At 38.7% G+C, this 22830-nt stretch overlaps 2 protein-coding genes across 2 annotated transcripts in view; both read left to right on the plus strand.

Annotated features, from left to right (window-relative positions):
* Positions 1 to 858: 858 nt before the first annotated feature.
* On the plus strand, positions 859 to 5260 carry gatm (glycine amidinotransferase (L-arginine:glycine amidinotransferase)). The gene is made up of 9 exons (XM_067585089.1): positions 859 to 1011; positions 1803 to 2021; positions 2133 to 2328; positions 2512 to 2702; positions 2929 to 3066; positions 3329 to 3493; positions 3626 to 3689; positions 3782 to 3898; positions 4031 to 5260. Exons 1-9 carry the CDS (start codon positions 943 to 945, stop codon positions 4141 to 4143), a joined length of 1272 nt encoding a protein of 423 aa, XP_067441190.1. The 5' UTR covers positions 859 to 942; the 3' UTR covers positions 4144 to 5260.
* An 11020-nt stretch (positions 5261 to 16280) lies between these two features.
* Positions 16281 to 22830, plus strand: part of pde8a (phosphodiesterase 8A) — a 45826-nt gene continuing 39276 nt past the window's right edge. The window contains exon 1 of the mRNA XM_067585100.1: positions 16281 to 17749. Within this exon, the coding sequence (XP_067441201.1) occupies positions 17597 to 17749 (153 nt within the window). The 5' untranslated portion in view covers positions 16281 to 17596. The remainder of the gene's footprint in view (positions 17750 to 22830) is intronic.

A 22830-nucleotide genomic window follows, 5' to 3' on the forward strand; every position in this document is an offset into this window, starting at 1 on the left:
GTCTCTGCGGGATCAGTGAATGATGCTGTCTGGAGCTGAAGGCATCCTCGGTGCTTATCCTCTGAACTTTGGGTTTGAGCCAGAGGTCGAGGTAGTATCAGCTGGGTCTCTGGGTTGTGAAACTCATGTGAGCACAGTCCAGTGCAGCATGTGGTGACACCCTATCTCTTTCATTATGTCACCTACTTTTTCACATTTAGCCACACCTTCCAAAGTCATTTGGTAGCGTTCCCTGACAAAATTATGTCAATATTATGCTGTTAATGATATATTATGCTGACTTCCAAACAGCAGGATAAACTGAATCATGCCAAACACACACAGATTAGATACAGAGCTGCCTGTTTTTTTAGTAGATTAAGATAGTTCTTTAAATAAACTTTCAACAGCAGTCTTTGCTGTGATCACAACAGAATATATTAACAAATCATGATTTAGGAAAGAAATCCTTACTTTTTATACTTTAGACTTAATTTTGAATAAATGAATAAACTAATTAAATCTTTAAATTAATCCAGTTTTTTTTAGCCAATTATGCAGCAGCAAATAATATGTAGTCCAGTAATTTGTGTGCAATGCCAAAATGTCTATAATAGGTTTAAACTGTCACTTTTATGTATTTTTAAAGGAAACATTGTAGTTCTCAAGTTGCTGATTTGAAGGTTAAACTTTCTGCACAGTTGAAGTGATTCTTGAGACTTTTTCAGCTGTTCCCTCCTTGGTAACTTTTCAGTCTAGCAGCCCTGTAGATAAGAATCTGCTGGCGTAAGGGATTGTGTTTCAGAAATGCTTTTTCCACAAGTCACGTTACCCTCGGACACCACTGACCCACGCCTATAAATTTGGCGGCGAGCAGAAGGCGTCTTCATTTATGAGCAAAGGGAGAGGTGAAACCTGCGCTGCCGTTTGATTTCACTGACACACTCAGTATAACGTTGGACGATGCTGCGAGTAAGGTGTCTGAGAGGAGGTAGCAGGGGGGCCGAAGCTGCCCATCTGATCGGAGCCATGGTTGGTATTATGGTGGTTTCATGTCTTGTTTTTTATGTGCACATTAAAAATAAGAAGAAGAAGAAGAAGAAAATAAATAAAAGATTTTTTAAAAAGCATTTAAATAGTTTAAAATTTAAAGAAAGCACACGTCAGTCAACGCGAATAAAGACATTTTGCTCGACTGTTTCTTTCACTTGAGATCAATCTAATTTGTTTATTGATATTTTGTTGCACTGATTACGCATTTTACGGAAATAAATAAATCTCGAAAACAGTACAAATCGACGCTTTGGGCAAAAAAAAAAAAAAACGTTTAAAACATTGATTAAGTCAAAAAAAACTGTTTCTTTCTAATAGTTGGTCCCTGAGTGACAGTGGGCAGCTGTTTGGCGCAGATGCCTCCCAAACTCAGCGATATTGGAGCTGCTCCTGCGCCTGCAGGGGCCTCATTGTAACGGGGCCTCACTGTAACGCGTATCTGTGGAGATAACGTCTTTTAAATACACGTGTACTGTACTTTGGCACCAAGCCAATCTTACTGAAAATAGTTCTTAGTGATATGCCTATCTGAGGTCACTTTGTTTCTGTTATTGTGAATTTCAATGTTTACTTTCTGTGTGATCTGCCTGCCAAGTCATTTATTTGACTCTATCACTTCTAATTTCACTCCATTTCTTGCACTAAAGTGGATTAAAACAAATATATAGCAGTTACATATAGCAGTTCTGGACACTTCTTTTAGAAGCTAAAAGCATTTTTTTGTTGCAGAATTTAAAAAATATATTATGATCTTTTTTTTTTCTCCTCAGCTTGGCCGGACGGTGACTGGATGGGCGCAGAAGGCCTTCCAGAGCACCTCCAGCGCAGCAGCTGCAGAGCCGCAACGTGCAGTTGTGGACGAGCATGTTACTGAACCCATGCAGCAGGAGTGCCCTGTCTGCAGTTACAATGAATGGGACCCTCTTGAGGAGGTGATCGTGGGCCGTGCTGAAAATGCCCAAGTGCCTCCTTTCACTGTGGAAGTGAAAGTAAGCTTTAATATTTTAGCAAATGCAGTACAAGTTCCTCTCTCAAATCTGTGAAATGATACCAAAATGATATTAACTCCATGTTATTGAATTGTGACCCTCTCTCAACAGGCTAACACATATGAGAAGTATTGGTCCTTCTACCAGCAGCATGGGGGCCAATCTTTTCCTGCTGAACACTTGAAAAAAGCTGTTGCTGAGATTGAAGAAATGTGCAATATTCTGCGTCACGAGGGCGTCACTGTGAGGAGGCCAGAACCCATCGACTGGTCCCTGGAGTACAAAACTCCAGACTTCACCTCATCAGGTTAAGAGATAGACTTCCACATGTAAAACTGTAATCTGTTTCATATTTTCAGTACCTTTTAAATCCTCCACGGCTAAAATCCAGTAATCCATGACAATAGAAGTTGCACATTTATCTGTTCTAATGCATACTATCCTATTTTATAAAATGTTCTATGTGAGCTAATTGTATATTTTATTGTAGGCATGTATGCTGCCATGCCCAGAGACATCCTTATGGTTGTGGGAAATGAGATTATTGAGGCTCCTATGGCCTGGAGGGCTCGCTTCTTTGAGTACCGAGCATACAGACCTTTGATCAAGGAGTACTTCAGAAAAGGTGCCAAATGGACCACTGCTCCTAAACCCACTATGGCTGATGAGCTGTATGATCAGGTGAGGCCTTATCTCTGCTATCTCTCCTGCTGGTAATAAATGCTCAAGTCAAGTATACATTAAATGTTTCAACTGTGGACTGTGTTTTTGCTTTTAAACATTCAGTTTATTCAAATCACATCTGTCCTCTTTGCACCATGCTTTTTATTGTATTGTAAATGTAAATCGACTGCATGTTACTGCTTAACTGCTGGAGTGTAAACCACTATTGTGTGACACCATTCAGGAATACCCCATCCGCACAGTGGAGGACAGACACAAGCTTGCTGCCCAGGGTAAGTTTGTGACCACAGAGCACGAGCCCTGCTTCGATGCTGCAGATTTCATTCGAGCAGGAAGGGACCTTTTTGTCCAAAGGAGTCAGGTAGGCTGCTGAAGTCACTTGCAAACATGTTTTGAATCTGATTTCTCTCAAACTACCACAGGGACAAATGTTGCATTCCTTTACAACAGTGTATGTATGTCAGCTGCCTGCAAAGTGACATGCAAGGTGCAGAATAAAAGATTAGATATAGCAAAAGATTGCCATGAATTGTGGATAACATATAGAAGTCTGTGAGCATTAATATTCCATCCATACCCTCTAAAACTACTGCGTTTTATCTATTTGTTTACTTATTTTGCAGGTTACAAATTACATGGGAATTGAGTGGATGCGTCGTCATCTGGCACCCGACTACAAGATCCACATCATCTCATTCAAGGACCCTAACCCCATGCACATTGATGCCACTTTTAACATCATCGGGCCGGGACTGGTGCTGTCAAACCCTGACCGCCCGTGTAAGCAGGTAAGTCAGTAAAAGCTGAATGTTCCTCTTTGGTGACCATGTCTCAGAGTGTCCTGTGCTGTCCTCTTGTGGTCGGATACATACACCACAAAGTGCCCCATTTTCACAGCTGCTTTATGTCCTTTATCTCAGATCGACATGTTCAAGAAGGCCGGCTGGACTATTGTGAAACCTCCGACACCTCTGATTCCTGAGGGTGGGTATCAAAACTAAATTTATCTTCTCTTACACAAGCAGAACATTTTGAATTCTCACAGCAAAAAAGACACTCCCTTGCTTTCTGTGCAGACCACCCACTGTGGATGTCCTCCAAATGGCTGTCTATGAATGTCCTGATGTTGGATGAGAAGCGTGTTATGGTTGATGCCAATGAAGTCACTATTCAGAAAATGTTTGAGAGCCTTGGTGAGTATTCCAGCTTATTTTTTTATTATTTAAGATTCATTTCATTGACATTGTGGTGATCCTATTCATCTGTGAGGCAGGTGCCTGAAAATAAAAGCTGTGTAATGATGTGTGAATGTGTTTTTGATGCAGGTATCAAGACCATAAAGGTGAACATTCGCCATGCCAACTCCCTGGGTGGCGGCTTCCACTGCTGGACAACTGATGTCCGCCGCCGTGGTACCCTGCAGTCCTACTTCTACTAGCCTTGCCAGAAATAGGCAGTTTTTATTGAGCTTTGAAGATTAAAGCCTCAACCCGGAATTTTAATTCCACTGTAATTTGTTTGATTTTTATTGTCAGTCAATCAAGTATGTAACTATGTTCACACAGGTTAATGAAGGGTTACGGTTAGGGTCTGAAATAGGTGTAGGTGTGTCCCCTGCTGCAACTCTTCAAACCTGTGTGAAACAAATATAAAGCCAATAATGGCACTAAAGCCCTTTTTCAGATCGGGTCTTTATGTCCTAAATGAACATGCATGAATTGTTTTTGGTTTGACATCGCTGTGCATCACAGTGCCTTTTTGCAAACAGTTTTGTTCAGAGATATATATGCTCAATGGCAACAAATGAACACCACTTTCCTTCAACCAGTAATCTCAATATTAACTGCATTTCTGGCCTGGCTATTGTGAAGCTGAATTGTTTATGGCTAATACATCTAAAAGCCATAACTTTGAGGACAAGGTACAGTTTGGTATGTGAATGTCATCAAACTATAGGGCACAGGAGGCAAGAAACTCCCTCCTCTTGAAAACTCCGAAACCATAAATCTGTCTCTTTCCAAAGTTTTTTTTTTTTTTTTGTTTAAAGACATGCATAAAAGTTGTTACATGGGTCATTAAACAATATTCATTTCTTATTGCTAGTTTATTATTTTGTAAAGATTTGAATTGATTGAACAGACAAAGTTATATTTATATTTTTCATACTCTTTATTGGATGTCCCGAAAATTAGTGTTTTTATATATTTACTTAAAAAGTATGCTGTCCATATCAAATATTGTATACCTTTTGCCTCTGCTGTTTTCTCCTGTTGCAAATCTAGGCCAGTTATATGCTGCTAGTCATTCTCACTGAACTGCTTAGCTGCTTTTGTTTGCAAAGCAAAAATGCCTAAAGAATGAAAGATGTTTTGTTGTGAAGTTTTATGATTCCTGTGCCACATATACAGTAGGATATAAGTGTGTAGATGCTTACCTCCTGAAGTCTGCCTTGATGTTTATTTTCAAGCAATAAAATCAAGGGGAGTTATGGCTCAGCAGGGGAATGCGAGTGAAGTTGTGTATGATGCAATGATATTAAATACAATTAAAAAGAATAGTGTGTCATCGTGAATTTGTTTGTCGTTGCGTTTTCTGTTAAATTTAACCTGTTTGTGGTGTGAAAAATATTGCAGCCCTTTATACACATCACACATCTAGTTGAATGGAGGAGGCCATCACAGTTTAGACAAACCCTGCAAACGTGGAATCACCTGGTTGATAAATGGCACAGTTTGCACTGACCATGGCTCCACCTTTACTGCAACACCTTTATGTAAACATTAACCAGGCTGATGTGTCAATGGGAGGAATATTGCACCATATTTTGTTATGTAAACTGGCATGCTGCAAATAAAAATGGTGACTGTACTGTAAATAATAATAAAAGAGGTTTTTTAAACTCTCTTTTATTATTATTTAATCTCTTTTCGTTATGTTGAGGGCACATTTTTTGTAACTTTTGTGTTCTTCAGTGAATATCTGTAAAATTAAGATATGCGTTTGGTAACCTGAATAGCTATTTCATGGACAGTGGTGTTTTCTTTTTACTTAACTAAAGCGCAAACACCTTTTTTTAAAAATACTGTATAAACATTATAATTAATTTACTTCTGTTTTCTTGTTCTGGTGGGGGTGAAAGGTTTTGATCCCAAGTTATTAAGTGAACAGCAAAAGACAAATTAGCAGACTAAGATTTACAGTATGGAAATGTTTTTAGGCCAGAAGTGCTGTTACATCACTAACAGTTTTATCTCCAATAAATAACCACTCACGCTGTGCAGCTTATAGGAGAGTCTTATATAGTGACTACTTATCTATCTATTTTATGAGAATTAGTTTACTGAGTATTTTAATATTTAAGATAAACCTCCATGATAATGTGACATGAGTGGAATTAGAAATGTTAAAATGTTGAAAAGGATGTGTATTTCTTTGTATTAAGAAACAAAAAGGCTGCGAGTGCAACAACCTTTTGATATCTGCATTCTGCTGCCATCTAGTGGTGAAAAATACACACTACATGCTGAAGTTTATTGAATAATAAATAGCATTAGTTTCATGGTGAGTAGATAAATTTGTGCAGATAAATTTTAGAACATAACACTGGATTCAGCTGTATATGAAAAAACAATCTGCTTATTATGAAGACTTGCTCTCCATAACCTGTTGGTGATTAAATACTAAACTCCTTCACATTAAATTTAGCCAGTGAATTTCTTCTTTACACTCTCTTGAACTTTTAAAAGCTGCCATCTTTATCGCAAGTTGTTATTTGATTTATTTTCACAGCACTGAACTTACAAAGTCTTTTTATTGTCACACATAAATCAGCCACCACTCTTCTCACTTAAGATGAGAGCATCACTTTAAAGCCATATAGTGTCTTACGAGGTGTGACCCAAAATGGACTCTCAAGACCTTTGAGGGACATTCATCTTTAACAAGTAAACAGCTTTGATTTGGGACAAACCGCTTGAGGATTGATCCAATTGTGCTGTAAGTGACAGAGCCTGAATTCACAATTTCCTCAATCTAATTAACCTTTTTCAGACCCCTCTGTGACAGCATATGACTTCAATGGGACCAAAACAGTTCTCTACCAGTGGACACATCCTGACTATGCATGGCTCTCTGACATTCGGCACAAGCATGCTGCCTATTTAACTGCTTCACCTTTGTCACAATGTGGTTTGGATCAAGCGCTGCAGGGTGAACGCTATCAGGCTACAACTGTGGCCTGTGACAAGGGCTGTGCGTCCCGTAGGCCTACTGATAAATCAAACGTCAGAATCACACTCTCCATTGAAGGTGACCGTGCGTCAGGATAGTTACTCTTGAAGCCAAGTCACTGAGCTCCTCTTCACAGCTGTTGAGCCGTACTTCTTTTTTTTCCCTCTCTGCTTCTATGTAGTCTTCTGCAGATGGATTGCTTGTTTGTACAGCTGCCTAATTGTGCAATACTGCAGCCGCCTCAACAACTGTCTTCAAACAGAAGAATTGATTAGGATCCGGTAGGCCTAATGATTAGGCTTCAAAGTCGGCAGGAAAACAGCAGTCAACGTCTGCAGCTCCTCGTGGCTATGGGTAACTTTACAGGCTGAATTCCAGTCCAGTCAGCCAGTCTCTGGTAACTGGACCTTCAGAGGTTATACGTATATAATGTATGAATAAAAGTGCCTCAGAGAATGTCCTGGAATGTCGATTTTTTTATCCATGTAGGAAGAAAGAACAATATCTGTCACACATAAACTAACAATACAAAATAAGCACAATACAACATAATATGTGCCAAACAATGGTGGTAATGCAGTACATGACAGATAAACAAAGTAGTTATTTGAAATCATATTGTGATGTTTTATCTGTTTTACTCTAGCACAGAAAGAGGATATTTTCCTATAAAAGTGGTTACAAGTTACTTGGTTGGAATTAGAGAGAACACACAAGCAGTCTATTGAGTTTTGAGCTCAGGAAAACCATCTTTTCCATAAGTGTCTGATGTACTTAAAATGGTTTTGACTCACAGGGTAACCTCCTTAAAGGATAGGTTCATATTTTTTTAAAAACCTATCCTTAAACAACACTTACATGTCCACATGTAAGTTGAAGCTCATATGAGACTTTAACAGACAGACAAATTAAGTGGTATTTTAAGTTACAGTCTTTTTAGTACAAAATGTGAACCTATCCTTTAAATGTTTGATGTAATCACCCAAGAAGTGGCTGCATATTCTCCTGTTCACCTTTTCAGTCGTTTGTAACTCCTGTGTTTACTCTTCCAGTGTCCGTTGATGTCATTATGTAATAAAAAATGTTCCTGTATAGAGCGCCTTTCAAAATGTTGTGACAGTGGTCATACTGAAGATCGTACTCCTGTACCTGGATGCCTATGTAATGAAAAAGAAAAATTACACATATTAATGTGTTGGTTTATATCTAGTTACTTGTTTAGTGAAACATGTGATAATATATTATTATAAATGTAATATATTGTATATATAACTAATCTGGAAACTTCTCTGCCCCAGAACTACAGGCCTATTTATAAGTTACCTTTTATAGCTAAGGTCTTAGAAAAAGTGGTTGCCAAGCAGCTTACAGCTGTCATAGACTTCAACAAGTTTCAATCTGGTTTCTGTCGGCTGCATTCATCAGAAACAGCTTTTGTCAGAGTCTCAAATGATCTGTTAACACAGGATGATGCAGGAGAATGTTCTGTATTGGTACTGTTAGATCTCAGTGCTGCTTTTGACATTGATTGAGAGGATCGGGCAGTGGGTGGGTATCTCTGGATCAGCTTTGGATTGGTTCTCCTCGTACCTGTCAGACAGGACCTTTTTGGTTACAGTTCATAATTATACCTCGTCAACTGAGTCTTTGTTTTGTGGTGTTCCCCTAGGTTCTGTTCTGGGCCTGTTGCTGTTTGCATTGTACTTGCTTCCACTCAGGCAGATAATGAATCATTTTAAAGGTATCTCCTTCCATTGTTATGCGGATGATATTCAATTATACATTTCATTTTAACATCAAAATGTCTCAAAACTGTTTGTTCTGCTGAACTGCCTCAACTCTATAAAAGATTGGATGGCAGATAATTTTCTACTGCTAAATATTTGATAAAACAGAAGTTCTCATTTCTGCCCCTGATGACACTGTCCTCAAGGTGATGGAAAGTCTCGGCTCTTTATCTTCTGTTAAACCTATGCTTCATAATCTGGGCGTTTCTGTGGGCCAGGCTTTGAATCTTGACCAGCATGCAAATTGTTTGGATCGCTCCTGTTTCCACCAGCTGAGAAACATTGCTAAACTCAGGCCCATTGTGTCTATAGCTGAGATGGAAATGATTATACATGTGTTCATTTCCTCCCGTCTTGATTACTGCAATTCTCTTTTCACCTGTCTTAGCAAGACATCCCTGAACGGTTATAAGTAGTCCAAAATGCTGCCACCAAGCTCCTGACTAAGTCCCCCAAAAGGTCTCATGTAACACCAATCTTGATGTTTTTACACTGGCTTCCCATCAATTTCAGAATACAGTTCAAGATCCTTGTAATCACATTCAAAGCCTTGCATGGTCAAGCACCTTCCAACCTTAAAGAGCTCCTGCAGCCATATAACACCAGTGGGAATCTGAGGTCCTCGGATAAGGGTTTGTTGGTTGTCCCTCGCTCCAGGCTCAAGACAAAAGGAGACTGTGCTTTTGAGGTTGTAACTCCTAAACTTAAGAACTCTCTCCCATTGGACTTAAGATCTATGGACACTGTGGGCACTTAAAAAACAGCTAAAGACCCATTTGTTCAGACTTGCTTTTGTTTTAATTTGTTTAGTTTGTTTCTGTTTTTGACTTGTGTGTTTAGCTGAATGTCTGTATTGTTTTTGTTTGTTTTTACTGTGAAGCACTTTGTGATATCTGCTCTTGAAAGGTGCTATATAAATAAACACTATTATTATTACATATATGTATAATTATAACGGTAAGATGAGAGAATGCAAAAAAAGGTACAATATTGTGAGACAAACATTCAATAAAGGTCCTTGGTTTCCTAGTCTAAATATAGGCTCAAGGTAACCTTTAAAAGGAGTCAAAACAGTGTGTTAAAGTATACAGTAACTCACTCACTGTAATTGTATAAGTGTTATTGAATGAGGCTGACTGAATGGGAAACTTTGTTCATTGCAGATCACACTTTAAAGCGATTTATTTTTGTGAAAATGGCGTTTATATCATTAGAACTCCTCTGTTTTCCATCCAAACAACACAATGTGATTTATGGATTTAAACTTTAACAGTAAAATATTAAATCAAAAAGATAAAATGACTTGCTTTGTTGATGAAAATATAGAAGTAGTTTTTAATGTGCGTGTGTGTGTGTGTGTGTGTGTGTGTGTGTTGTTACGTCTTAGGTTTTCCTTTAAATGGCATCTTTTTTAGGATTACAGGAAGTAGGATTAATGTTTGATATGCTAGCTAGAGTTATTTAAAACATTTGATTGTGCACTATAAAACACAACAGTCATTCAACAATGTGTCATTGACCCAGAGACAGGAGTTCATCCACATCACTGAGGTTTAATGTGCAAACTTTAATTTGCTTTGAACAAGGTATCCTTTAACTTGTCTATTGTAACCCGAATGACAGTTTTGCGCTGGATCATGGCCAGGGACCACATGTTGAACAAAGATACTGCAAGCACATCATGTGCAGACAATACATGATGCAGCAGCATGGTTGCAGTGCAATAAGAAGAACAGTTTAGATTTTCTGTGTTGTGTCTGGACGTCCTGTGAGACACAGCCATTGGCTTGTTTAAAATCTAGTAGACAATAGTGACATTAAATACAGTAGCTGGTTATTGCTATATTGTCCAATTTGCACAGTTGTCTACTGTACTGTTGCAGGTTAAACAGTTTATAGTTTGAGCAGCACTGCAATTTCAAACTACGTCAGTCTACATGTTCTTAAGCACAAATGTGGATTTCTTGCTTGTGTTTAACACTTGAAGTAAATATAAATTAATAATTTACTGTCTTCAAACTAACAACTTTGACTTCCTGTTTAGATACAGTTTTTTATGACATTTAGTAGTAGTTGATAATAAAGAGAGACAGGAAACATGGTGCACATCACATAGCACTGAATCACCAGGGTGTGCCTAACTTTTTGTGTTTGTAATTAAGCAGGCCAACAGAGATATCTTATTTCAATATTTGTAATAAACTCTCAAAGCTTTGTCATGAATTGTCTAGACTTTTCAAGAAAACATAAATAAGTTTAATGCTAATATATGTAATAGTAGAAAATCACCACTTTTGGTGCCCTCTAGTGGTGTTAGATAACTAATGCACACCGCTTTAACAGTTTTAAGACAATTGCAAATATTGATAAAGAGCATTATTTTGATTAAATTCAGTTTTAAACAACCAATGCACCAAAAGTGGAAACCTTTTATTGTTGTAGTTGTAACATTGTGCAAGTGTTGTGCCGCTGAGTGTGACTCTGACCAGTGAGAGTTAATAGGAATGGGTACAGAGCAGTGTAGATATGAGACATCACAATTTACTGATGACATATCAGGAAGTATGTGGGATTAATTCAGAGATAAAAGTGTTCACTTGATAACAAACAAGATTTCCCCTCTCGACTCAACTCAGCATTGCTTCCTGTAACATCTGAACCTGGATTCTTTGTAGTTTACAGGCACAGAGTTTTGAAGCATGTGTAAAATTAGTTTGTCTGTCACCATCTGCATGGTCATATTTTTTCTGACCATAATAACATTATATCAGTTTTCAGCAAGTACTTTACTAATAGACCGGGGTCACAGGGGTGCACACAAACCGTAAATTCACAACTGCTATATGTTTGTTGTGCAGCTCCTTTCAAGATTTCCCCTCCCGGATCTCTTGATTTCCTGGTACAGCCACAGATAGACAGGATGAGGTATCAAAAGAGGAAGGTGAAATAGGAGAGGAAGATTAACTATGGCTCAATTCCTTTCAGTGATGGGACACTTAAACTTTACAAACTCTGACCCAATGGAAGTTGAAGTTTTTCAATGCTTTGAGAATTGAGGAGTCTTAAAAAATGTCTCAAGGCCACTGCAAATAATACAGAAACCAGCAAATTTCAACCAGAATGACAACTAACTCTGATGAAAGTTGTGGGAATAATCACACTTAATGGGTAGTTTAATTTGAATGTTTATCTATTGGTAAGAGGAGGTCATAAAAATACCTTTTTTCTTGTTGGAATTTGATATATTAATGCTGAAACTGAAAAAAAGAAATCTAATATCAGAAATGCAGGCATTGGCACCTGCCTAAAACACTATTTAGTGTTCTTGTTCCAAATATCCAAACTTTGGCTAATTTCCACATAATGATTCATTGCTGTCTTTATTTGGATATATATACAAGTTTATATATTACTACAGCGTCCAAGAACACTCCTTAAACTTGACATAATACCTTTAACGCCAGATATAATTAGTGCAGAAGGACATTGATCCAATCAGTTAATAAAGACACATTATAATATAGTTAAAAAAACACACTGACTGACACTTAAGGCACAGGACATAACATAACTCAATTTACAGTGTAGAAAAGACAGCCTATATGATAGTAAACCAAATACAAGTACATTACAAGTTTACTTTCCTATGATGGCTCAGCTAAAGAATGTAGCAGCACAAAGTACAATGATGGTAAGTGATGACCAAACACACATAAATGACGAAAGTGCAAATACAGCAGCAGTAAACATGTCATTTCCTCATGAATAATGCAGCCTGTGTTTCTAAAATCTGATACTGATCTGTCAGTGGAGTCATTTATGTGCTGTCATCTGTCATATCTCTAGAGTATTTATTTATAACTTACAATATTTTTATTAAATTGGAGTGTTTTTTTTGTTTTATGTCAGCAATAAATCATTTGAAGCTGTGATTTACAGGGATTTTAAAGTTTGAGCTCTTTTGTCATGCCCTGCCTAAAACAACTAACCACAATCTCATATGATTTGTTGCTTAAAGCTTCATTAAACAATGATCTACTAACATTTGACTCAACAGGCCGTGTAATCTGGGTTGATATTACAGCAGATCCCACTGAGAATTAACAATTCCGCAGATGTACACAGCTTTTATCCTCTTTTAACTCGTTGTTTTGGTACACACAAGAAAAAAAAAACACAAGATGTACAAGATACAACACAGTTTCCGAGTTGCTGACAGGTGTATTCTTTATGTGTCACTTTCTACCGTACTAGGCTAAATTAACTGTTAACTCTCAGCCTCCAGTCCTTCTGCTAAGCTAAGCTAAACATCCCGGACGTATCTATGTGCTGGATGTGCAGAGGTGAAATTGATGTCAGTCTTTACATGTAAAGAATTTGTAAGATGTATCTGAGTAAGGTAAGACAGAAAGTGTTCGCAAGGGGCATTTTAAGTAGCCTCATTTTTGATTTTTAGCATTTTCAGTTAGTGGTCAAGGTCAACATTATCAACAGCAAGATGATTTGTATATATACTGTGGCGTCACGCAACCTTAACTGTTTCTGTAGTGTGAATTATGTTGCTGAATGTGTATTTTGCTGGCTAAGCATGTTACATACAGTATCTGAGTGGATACCGCTTGTTGCTACACTGACAAAACCATATAATGGCTGATATTTGTGTGAAACCGAACATACAGCCTGATTCGTTGGTTTGTGTTTTGTTAACTTGAGAAACTGCAGCTGAAAATGGAAGTGTAGAGAATTTGTGTTGGAAACTGAAAAGTGAGTTTTAAAGCAGGAAATCTCAGCACCTGGCTGAGAAATGTGACCTCTGAAGCGACAAATGTCACATGAAGACTCTTATTAGTCAAAACAAAACGATAAGCAGCATAAATAATAAAAACAATGTTCAATGAGAAGGAAAATATGACAAAATTTGAATCTTTGCACAGAGTAAATAGTAAATAAATGTACTAAGATCAAGAAAATAGGAAAACTTAGAAAAACTGATTGGTAACAGGGAAACAGATTTTTAAAATATACAAAATTATAAAAACAGAGTCAGCCTTCAGTTCATGAATTGTTTTCCCTGCAGTGTCACTGGAGATTGAATGAGATTGAATAAAATGGGAACAGAATGATGTAAGTTTACAGTTTTTTTCGTCTTTATTTGACCACATCATGAAAAGCAAATACCACAATTTACACTGTTCAATCATGTTCACATATCTCTGAGATTAAAATATAGTTATGAGGGCTTAAAAGGGAGGTTCACTATGAGCTGTAAGACCTTGCAGTCATCATGAGAGGTAAATGTTTGGGGTTGAAGACTGAGACTGTGCTAATTCAACTCTACTGTACAATGATAATATCTCCCCTGGAGGAACACCTGAATATAATCCAGTCCAATACAACAAAAACATAAACTACTTCTTCATAATTAACTGTAGACTACAAACAATACCTTTCTCATACAATCTAAAAAAACACATTATAATATTCATGTATTTTATGCAAAGATATTGCATTATACTGTATCACCTGACTGAAACAAGGTTGAGCATTATGATGGTATAGACCATAAAACAACTGATCTATCATCCACATCTATCATCTTCTTTTTTAGATATGGTTAGTCCATTGTGAGCAGTGTTGTAAATCAGTGAGACAGACTGTTTTTTTATGGCAACATTGGATTTACGGGATTGTTGCATTAACATGATGAAAAATTGAAAGTGACAGATTAAGCAAAACATTATTCCATCTGTTTGTTTTGTCTATGAACAGTGTTTCATTTAAGTTTCTAAAAAAGTTTACTATATCATCATATCACAATATTATATAATATTTTATATCACAATATAAAATTATATATACCACAATAGAACATTTTATTTGTATTGCCCCTCCTTAGTCAATCCCTGTATTGTTAGGTTCGTCCAAGTCCAAGAAATGATTGTCTTGTAAAGAGTTACAGGTATCATTTACAAGTAGCATTTTCTGATCCTGCGGAGAAGCTGGGGTGAGACGGGTGGGACAACATCACTGTCATGAAACAGGGTTTCCACTTGTGTATTACAAGTACGGTGGCCTGCAGGGCCTGAGTTGACCCCCAGCCGGGCCTAAGCATGAGGGATTTAAAAAAAAAAAAAGTATTTTAAGATGTTTAAATGTGTTATACAAGTAGCATATCTCCTTTAAGGAATAGCTCAGTGCATAGCGAGTGTGCGGTCTAGACAGACAGAGAGAGAGAGCACGTGTGTGGCTGCAGCGACACCGGGCTGCGGTGCACACAGATGCAGGGACGAGCCAGAGGACGACCGCCACTTAGAACCAGAACCAGAGCAACCCACCTGCCATCTGGAGAGAGACACACAGAGAGCAGGCTGAGCAGGCAGAGAGCGGGAGAGTTTCTGCGGAAAACAAGCACCGAGACCCGGGGAAACATGAGAGCAGCTGCTCGCTAACAGCTACGTGTGTTTACAGCAGAGAGCAGGAGGGACGACAGGCGTCTCACTCCGCTACTGTGTGCTGCGACTCTGCTGCTGACGCTGACGGTCACAGAGCAGAAACTTTCAGTTTATAATTGTAGCGTCTGTCAGCCGACTAAGCATTGACAACACGCTAAGTATTTTACTAACTAGAGTTTTTTTATTTGATGAACGTGGATGCTGATACGCGAAAATGAACTAAATGGGTTTTTTGTTTTTTTGTTTTTTTTTTAAAAGCAAAATGACAGTGGGGGTGGTGGACAAGTAATGTAATCCGACCACCATGTATCACTGGTAAAACTTTTATATTTTTCTGCATTTTTTCATGCTATATTATTATTTATTTTATGATGTGCTACTTAAAGGACCACTGTGTGGGATTTAGCAGCATCTAGTGGTGAGGTTGCACATTGCAAACAACTGAATACCCCTCACCCTTCCCTTCCAAGCGTCTAGGAAAACCTACGGTGGCCGCAAAACTCGCAAACAATGCAAAATGCCCTCTCTGGAGCCATGTTTGGTTTGTGTGTTCTGGGCTACTGTAGAAACATGGCAGTGCAATACGGCGGGCTCCGTAGAAGAAGACCCGCTCCCTGTGTAGATATAAAGGGCTGATTCTAAGGTAATGAAAACACGATTCTTATTTTCAGGTGATTATACATTAATTAAACATACTTATTATATTAAATATATATTTCATTTCTGCCAAGTCTGTTCCGCTAGATGCCACTAAATTCTACACACTGCACCTTTAATTGAATTAATTTTGGCCCACATGGTATTCCATACAGTCTAGAATTAATGAAAAACATTCACTTATTTCGTGTTCAAAAACGTTTGACTGCCTCTTTAAATAATGTTGATTTTGCGCTAAATAAAACCGTAAAACCCTACCTTAGAGACCTTTCAGCCGGTTTACATGTGCCATCTGCGGAAAACGTTCAGCATACCTGCAGCCAGTTCTGTGTTTCTCTCTGTGAGCTCTTTTCCTGCTTTCAAAGTTCCCACGGAAAGCGGAGGACCACCCAGCGGCGCCGAGCACGACGCCGATTAGCTGCGCGGAGCTCATTTGCATTAACGTCAGTAAAGGCTGTAGGTCAATCCTTGCGGGTGCTTTTATTGGATGTGCCGCTGTCAAGCAGTGCTGAAGAATTGGAAGGGCAAACGCCAGAAAAGGCAGAGAAAAGACAAACACAAAATCAGCAATATGTAGCTCGATTCTGCCTTATCTCCGCTCTCTCAACCTTAAATAATCCTGCCGTCCCCGATTTCAGATCCGAAACTTGTGTACACGGAGCGGTCTTCTGTTTTTTTTTCTTTTCGTTTTTTTTTCTCTCTGTCTCTCTCAAGCGATTGCATTCTCCAGAGGTGGTACCTCCACATATTACAATGTGACAGCCTCTACATCCTTTTTTTCCTCCAGAATGAGAGAATATCGTGGAGCCTGGTAACACTGTAGCCAATTGCACCCGGGTTTGGACCTCTTATATCAGGCGGATCATCCTCAACCGGGCAGCGGATGCCTGAATGGAGATTGCAAGCCATCCACCAAGATTTCTCCGTTTCCTAAATTGGTGAATTTGGGCAGATAAATGGAGTGTTGTGTCGGACTACATGGCATTATGTTCCACGGGGGGTGTTTGACATCGGAGCGACTGGCCAGAATAATACTCTGCAGTGTGAATATTTCAGCCTGTTGATGATGAACCGCTCAGGACTGGAGCAAAGTGTCGTGAGAACCGGTTTATGGCCCGTGTCTTGAGCTGAAGTGGGTAACCAGATTGTTAAAGAGAGAGAAAAAAAAGCATCATTTTTGATGGCTCCGGGGTGGGGGAGGACGACTACACATGAAAGCTTGGACACAAAAAATGGATAAAACTATTGCATGAAGCTGGGGACTGCATGGTGTGTGTGTGTTTCTCTTTAGGCCTACTTGATAACAGTGAAGTTGAGGAAAAATGAAAAAATGGTGATGTGGTACGAAGAAGGCGAGAAGAGGAGCCGGAGTGAGGGATAAATCGTCCATGGGGATCTGAGCAGCCCAGCTGAAGAATAACGGAATCCAAGTTTTCGAGGATAATAGCTGCTTTGATTAAAGATCTCCAATTAACTTCATGTGAAAAACAGAGGGAGGAAATCAGCTTCCTGGTCGGGGGGTGGGGATAGAAAGATATATTATTCATGCCTTGTGTTAGAGCAATTGGAGAACCGGCTTTGCTGTGGCCTAGATGATATATATGTATTTATATATTTAAGAAAAAAAATGAAAGCTTAGAAGAGAGAGTGGACCTTTTTAAAAAAAAAAAAAAAAAAAACCCACAAAAAGAGAGCGAATGACACTCGGGTAGCCCTCAAAGTAAAGCACTTGCGCAAAAAGAAAAAGGCTGAAGTGGGTTGAAGCATGGGCTGTGCTTCAAGTATTCATATCTCTGATAGGGTGGTCTACCACAGTGGAAAAGAGTCCGAGGATTCCCACTCACCCCAGCAGACTAATACCACTCAGCATCAAGGAAATCCTGCCTCGGGACTACCCCTAAAACCCCCGAGCTGCAAGGTGAGGGAACCTACATTCATTACACTTGATGTCTGTATGAAGAGAGAGAGAGAGGGTGTATGTTTGAATGTTCAAGTTTTTTGTTTTTTTCTCAGGAGAAACCTCTAATCCATAACAGAACAGACCTATATAATCCCTGTAAGAATGAATTTTAGGACACTACTGTAAGTTATATGTCATAGTTAATACAAATGTTTTATTAAAAAAAAAGATATACAGTAGAAATACTAGTAGACTAAAGTAAAGGGGGGGAAGTAAAGTCAGTGTTCAGTACAGTAAGCACATCCCCTATATTGCAGTTTATTTTTCTTTTTTTCATTTTAACGCCTTTAAACTCTAAATTACCCTGCTTAACATTACTGCTCTGCTGCTTTTTTTAAATATAGAGGAACTAGGCCATGATACACACTCAGTGGAAGGTCGTAAGGTCACAGGCCTCCAATCTAACCTCAGGTATTGTTCTCTTTTGTAGGTTGCAGGAGTGTTTTAGACCTGCAAAGATAAAGCAGCATAAAGCTTTTTCCTTTTTTTTTTTTTTTTTTTCCCCCAGTTTTCAGACGCTTCATATGTACACAATAAGAATAATCTCTTTAGAACCCGAATCAAAGCATTGATATCTGTTGCCAAACGCAGTTCTTTTCAGTTGACACAGCTTTGGCCTCTGCTTCACCTTTCCACCAGTTTTGCTTTTCAATAGTATGTCTCCTCTTGCAGGTCTTATCAAGGCTTAAACTTTGTGTTTCAGGTTATAAAATCGGAGAACTAACGCACAGTAACCGCTAGTGTTGAACGGGAATATCTGAATGGAAATGAGAGTTGGCATCGGAAAGGATTGAGTGACAAAAGTTTGCTACCAGTATGTTACATCATCCCAAAAAATAACAGTCCCATTTGTGTATTGGGCCAGAAATAATTACACTAACCGTGGCATAATGAAATGTGCTGCTTGTACGCATGCAGGGGATAAAAAAGATTTTATTTCTCATAAGAGAGGATGATCAATTTCATTATTAGTGTTTGGCATTTATGTGTTGTGTAAGAGGTTACACATGCACAGAAAGAAGAACATATCAGTGTCTTTGTTAAACAGCAGGTGGATATGTTTTTGGAAGTGAGAGAGATGTCATCTTAAGATCCTGGTTTCCATGTGTGCTGGCAAAAGGCCTCATCCCATTTGTAGAAAACTCCATAATGAAGCAATATTGAGTTGAGAACAGTTATTCTATCTGCAAATGAAGAATAATGGCGTTGAAGCCTCAAGGAGTGGCAAATTGATAATAAAATCAACACAGCTCGTACTGTAATGTTTGCGTATGTCTGCAGGCGTCCGCAAACACAAAACGTCTGTAAAAAAAAAAAAAAAAGAAAGAAAGAAAGAAAAGAAAGAAAAAGAAGTGTGATCTTGTGAATTTTGTGCATGAGTGCGTCTGTGTGTTGGTGTATGTTTTCATGAGTATGTGTGCATTTTGTCTGACAGACCGCAGGCTATTTGAGGGCCTCTGTCAAGCTGAATTTTGTGGCCAAATGTCACCACAGGATGCAGTGAGAAGTCGGTGTGACAGATGCCCCCACGTCAAGACGCCCACTGTGCCTTTGATTGAATTAGTCTCCTGATTGAGTTAGACTAATGGTATACAAATCTCCTTCAGCTGGAAATGGTTAATCCTGTACCGTTCTGTAAGGTGTCATCTTTAACATCCTCTGTAGCCGGTTCCAGAAAGCAGCCGGGTTTAATCGTACCATAATGTATAGAGACGTAGAGTTCGACTGTATTATCTTTGTTAACCATTCGCTGCCATTAAGAGTAATTTGTACATCAACTTGCCGTGATGCGTTTGAGGCTCAGTGATACATGTTGCTGCTGCTTGTCCTAGCTCTTTTGATTTCTTCTGCCTATAAGAGATCAATAACAGCTATTGATTGTTCTGGATTTGTGTGCGTGCAATACCTAGGGTTAATCAGCCCTTCGCAACACAATGTCATCGTGAAGAGCACTGATTTTGTGCATTTCTTTTGGGATATATTTAGAGCTGCAACAATTAGTCGATTAATCAATTAGTTGATCGACAGATGGATTAATTGCCAACAATAATGATGATCAATTGATCGTTTGGAGTCATGTTTTAAGAAAAAAATGCTGAAAATTCTCTGGTTCCAGCAGAATATTATCTGGTTTCTTTAGTCTTATATGATAGTAAACTGAATATCTTTGGGTTGTGGACTGTTGGTGCGAACAAAACGACATTTTAGGTTGCATCTTGGACTTTTTTGGAACAGAGCTTTTCAGAAATGTCACCGCTTTCTTTGCAACAGTAGAGCTGTACCAGATCCCAGTAGGTGTCAGTAGAAAGTAGAGATGAATTAATTGATCGACAGAAAATGAATCTGCAACTATTTTAATAATCAATTTTGTTGTTTCTGTCATTTTTCAAGCAATAACGCCAAACATAATGTTGTTCCGTCCTCTTAAATGTAAGGATTTGCAGCTTTTTTTTGTTTAATGTGATTGTAAATTTTGGTTTTAGACTGTTGGTCAGACAAAAAAGCAGTTTGAAGATGTCACATTGGACTTCAGGAAACTGATCAACTATTTTTTTTTTAGAGACCGATAAATGAATCGAGGAAATAAGTGGCAGATTAATTGACAATGAAAATAATCGGAAGTTGCAGCCCAGGTAGAAGGAAATGAGATCCACATTACACTGAATGGTCGGTGCGTCTAATTATTCTGTTTCCATTCTCCGTGTGCATGTCGGTGCCTCAGCTTGTGTCGTTGTGATTCTGGAGAGAGAGAGAGCACAAACATTCATCCCCTAAAGGATAATAATCCTCATCCACATCTACACACAGCTGGCAGTCTAGCAATACAGAGAAGCACACGTTTAGCCTATTGCGAAACTGAAATTAAAACAAATGTTAAAACTGTGCTGTATCTTTGCTTACATTTTTACACTTGGAGAGAGAGAGAGAGAGAGCGATGGGGAGAGAACATGTGCAGGCGTCTACAATGTGAGAAAGATTCAATGGAAGTTTGGGAGTGTGATGTGAGTCTTTGTCAAGGGTACGTTACCATCTGGGCTGCTCTGGTGATGATAAGGCTCAAGTACAAGGTCCTGTGATAGTGGGCATTTTTTTCTGTGTGTGTATAGGGCCAAACAGACAGAGAAAGACCTCAGCCAAACACAACACCATTTATCTGGCCTTGACTTTTTCAGTCTGATTGCCCCCACTCAAGGAAATCAAGTAGCTCTCCCCCTGAACGGCAAGACTAGAATCAGTTTTACCATTACCTCTTACTATAAATGGAAAAGGGCAATAAAAGGTGCTAAGCTTATAAGTATCTGGAGAGTAATACCATCTTGCTTGCTGCCTGATTCCAGTCTCTGCATGCATTAACATAAGTGGTGGAATCACTCACCCATATACCTCAGACTTCCCCCCATTAAACCCTCCCATCTCCAGAAGTGACAAGGTACACAAGGTTGCTTTTCTGAACTAAAGCCTCAGCTGGGAAACACTTAACTGTTGCTAGCGCACAGAACAGAACTTTAAAAAGTTTCTGAACCAAACACCAGGGTGTGATACATCTTACTTTGTATCCTTTTTTAAAAGAGTGTGTAGTAAGATATGACACACCTCTGACCTGCACAGCTCCTCTCCATTTGTCAGTTTTCTCTCCCGCTGTTTTTGTGTGTGCTCTCTGGTCAGTAGTGTGTGTGTGTGTGTGTGTGTGTGTGTTTAGTCTAAGTTGAGAGTCATTGGGTAATTTATTCCAGAGGAGGGCAAAGGCTTAGCATGGTGATGAATTAATCCACTGTGCTTTTTCTGCTGGCTGAGAGGAGGGAGACTGATATTGGCTCTTTTTCTTTCTCTCTTTTACTTTCTTTCATTAGTTTATCAAGATCATATCAAGATCATCTTGATCTATAAAAACTCTTGGATATTTTTCTCTGAATGTCCAAAGTTAATGCATTTTTCTGCTTTGAATTTACAACTGTTTTAATCGCCACAATCACATATATGATTTAATACACAATGGGAGTAGTCTCCTTCTGTGCGCCCTTAGAAATGCTAACATTCAGTTCACTTCAATGGCCCTGCTGTCGTCTGTGTCTTTACAGCTGGTGATTGGATCTAGTGATGGACTGTGCTTATCTATGTCTATCAAGGATGTCATGTGTATATGCACAATGGTCCTTTATAGCCCAGAGCATGGCACAAACCCCTGGCACTCTGCCACGGTTAGTGGTTTGATTCCCACTGGAGCAAAAGTTCCATCCACCCAGATGACACACACATATGTAAAAACTGATAACATTTTTTAAGGATTTGATCAAAGGAACAATTTGACATTTTAGGAAATATGCTTATTCACTTTTTGGCGATGATTTAAATGTGAAAATAGTTACCACTCTTATATCTGTCCGTTAAATATATTTATATAGCCAGCTGCCAGTTAGCTTAGCTTAGCACAAAGACTGGAATCAGGGGAAACAGCTAGCCTGGGTCAGTCCAAATGTAGCAAAATGCTCCTAGTAGCACCTCTAAAGCTCTCTAATTGACACATTATATCTTGTAAAACAAATGTAAAACCACAAAATATTATTTTTACACTTTGGTCTTTGTACTAATTAAACAAACAAGTGCAGGTAGGCTGATTTTTTTTTTTTTTTTTTTTTTTTTTTAACCTTTGGACAGAGCCAGGCTAGCTGTCTCCCCCCATCTCCAGTCTATATGCTAAGCTAAGTTAACCATCTGCTGGCTGTAGCTTCATATTTAACGTACAGATATGAGAGTGGTATCGATCTACCTCTCCTCTTTCCCAAAATGTCAAACTATTGCTTTAAATACGACTTAAGCCACTCGTTGTGGTTTATTTAAACAAAACGTCAGCTGCACTGTGACCCTGTCTTTCCCTTCCTGTCAGTGTGTATGCAGGGGCAGTGAGGGTTGTTTTTTTTTTTTGTTTTTTTTGCCATGTCATTTATCTCCACTGGCACATGAGCTGAAGGAGTTGAGAGGAAGCGAGATGGGGCCCATAGAGCACCCACAGTCTTCTGATTGATGTATTGGCAGCTCTG

Source organism: Thunnus thynnus, chromosome 1 (assembly GCF_963924715.1).
Source record: "Thunnus thynnus chromosome 1, fThuThy2.1, whole genome shotgun sequence".
In the NCBI taxonomy this organism is placed as follows: Eukaryota; Metazoa; Chordata; class Actinopteri; order Scombriformes; family Scombridae; genus Thunnus; species Thunnus thynnus.

What these genes read in the sequence shown, in the direction of transcription:
- gatm (XM_067585089.1), top strand. Translation starts at nt 943, where the DNA reads ATGCTGCGAGTAAGGTGTCTGAGAGGAGGTAGCAGGGGGGCCGAAGCT. An exon ending in CTTTCACTGTGGAAGTGAAA is followed by an intron (nt 2,022 to 2,132) that starts GTAAGCTTTAAT and finishes CTCTCTCAACAG; the next exon opens with GCTAACACATATGAGAAGTA. An exon ending in GACACCTCTGATTCCTGAGG is followed by an intron (nt 3,690 to 3,781) that starts GTGGGTATCAAA and finishes CTTTCTGTGCAG; the next exon opens with ACCACCCACTGTGGATGTCC.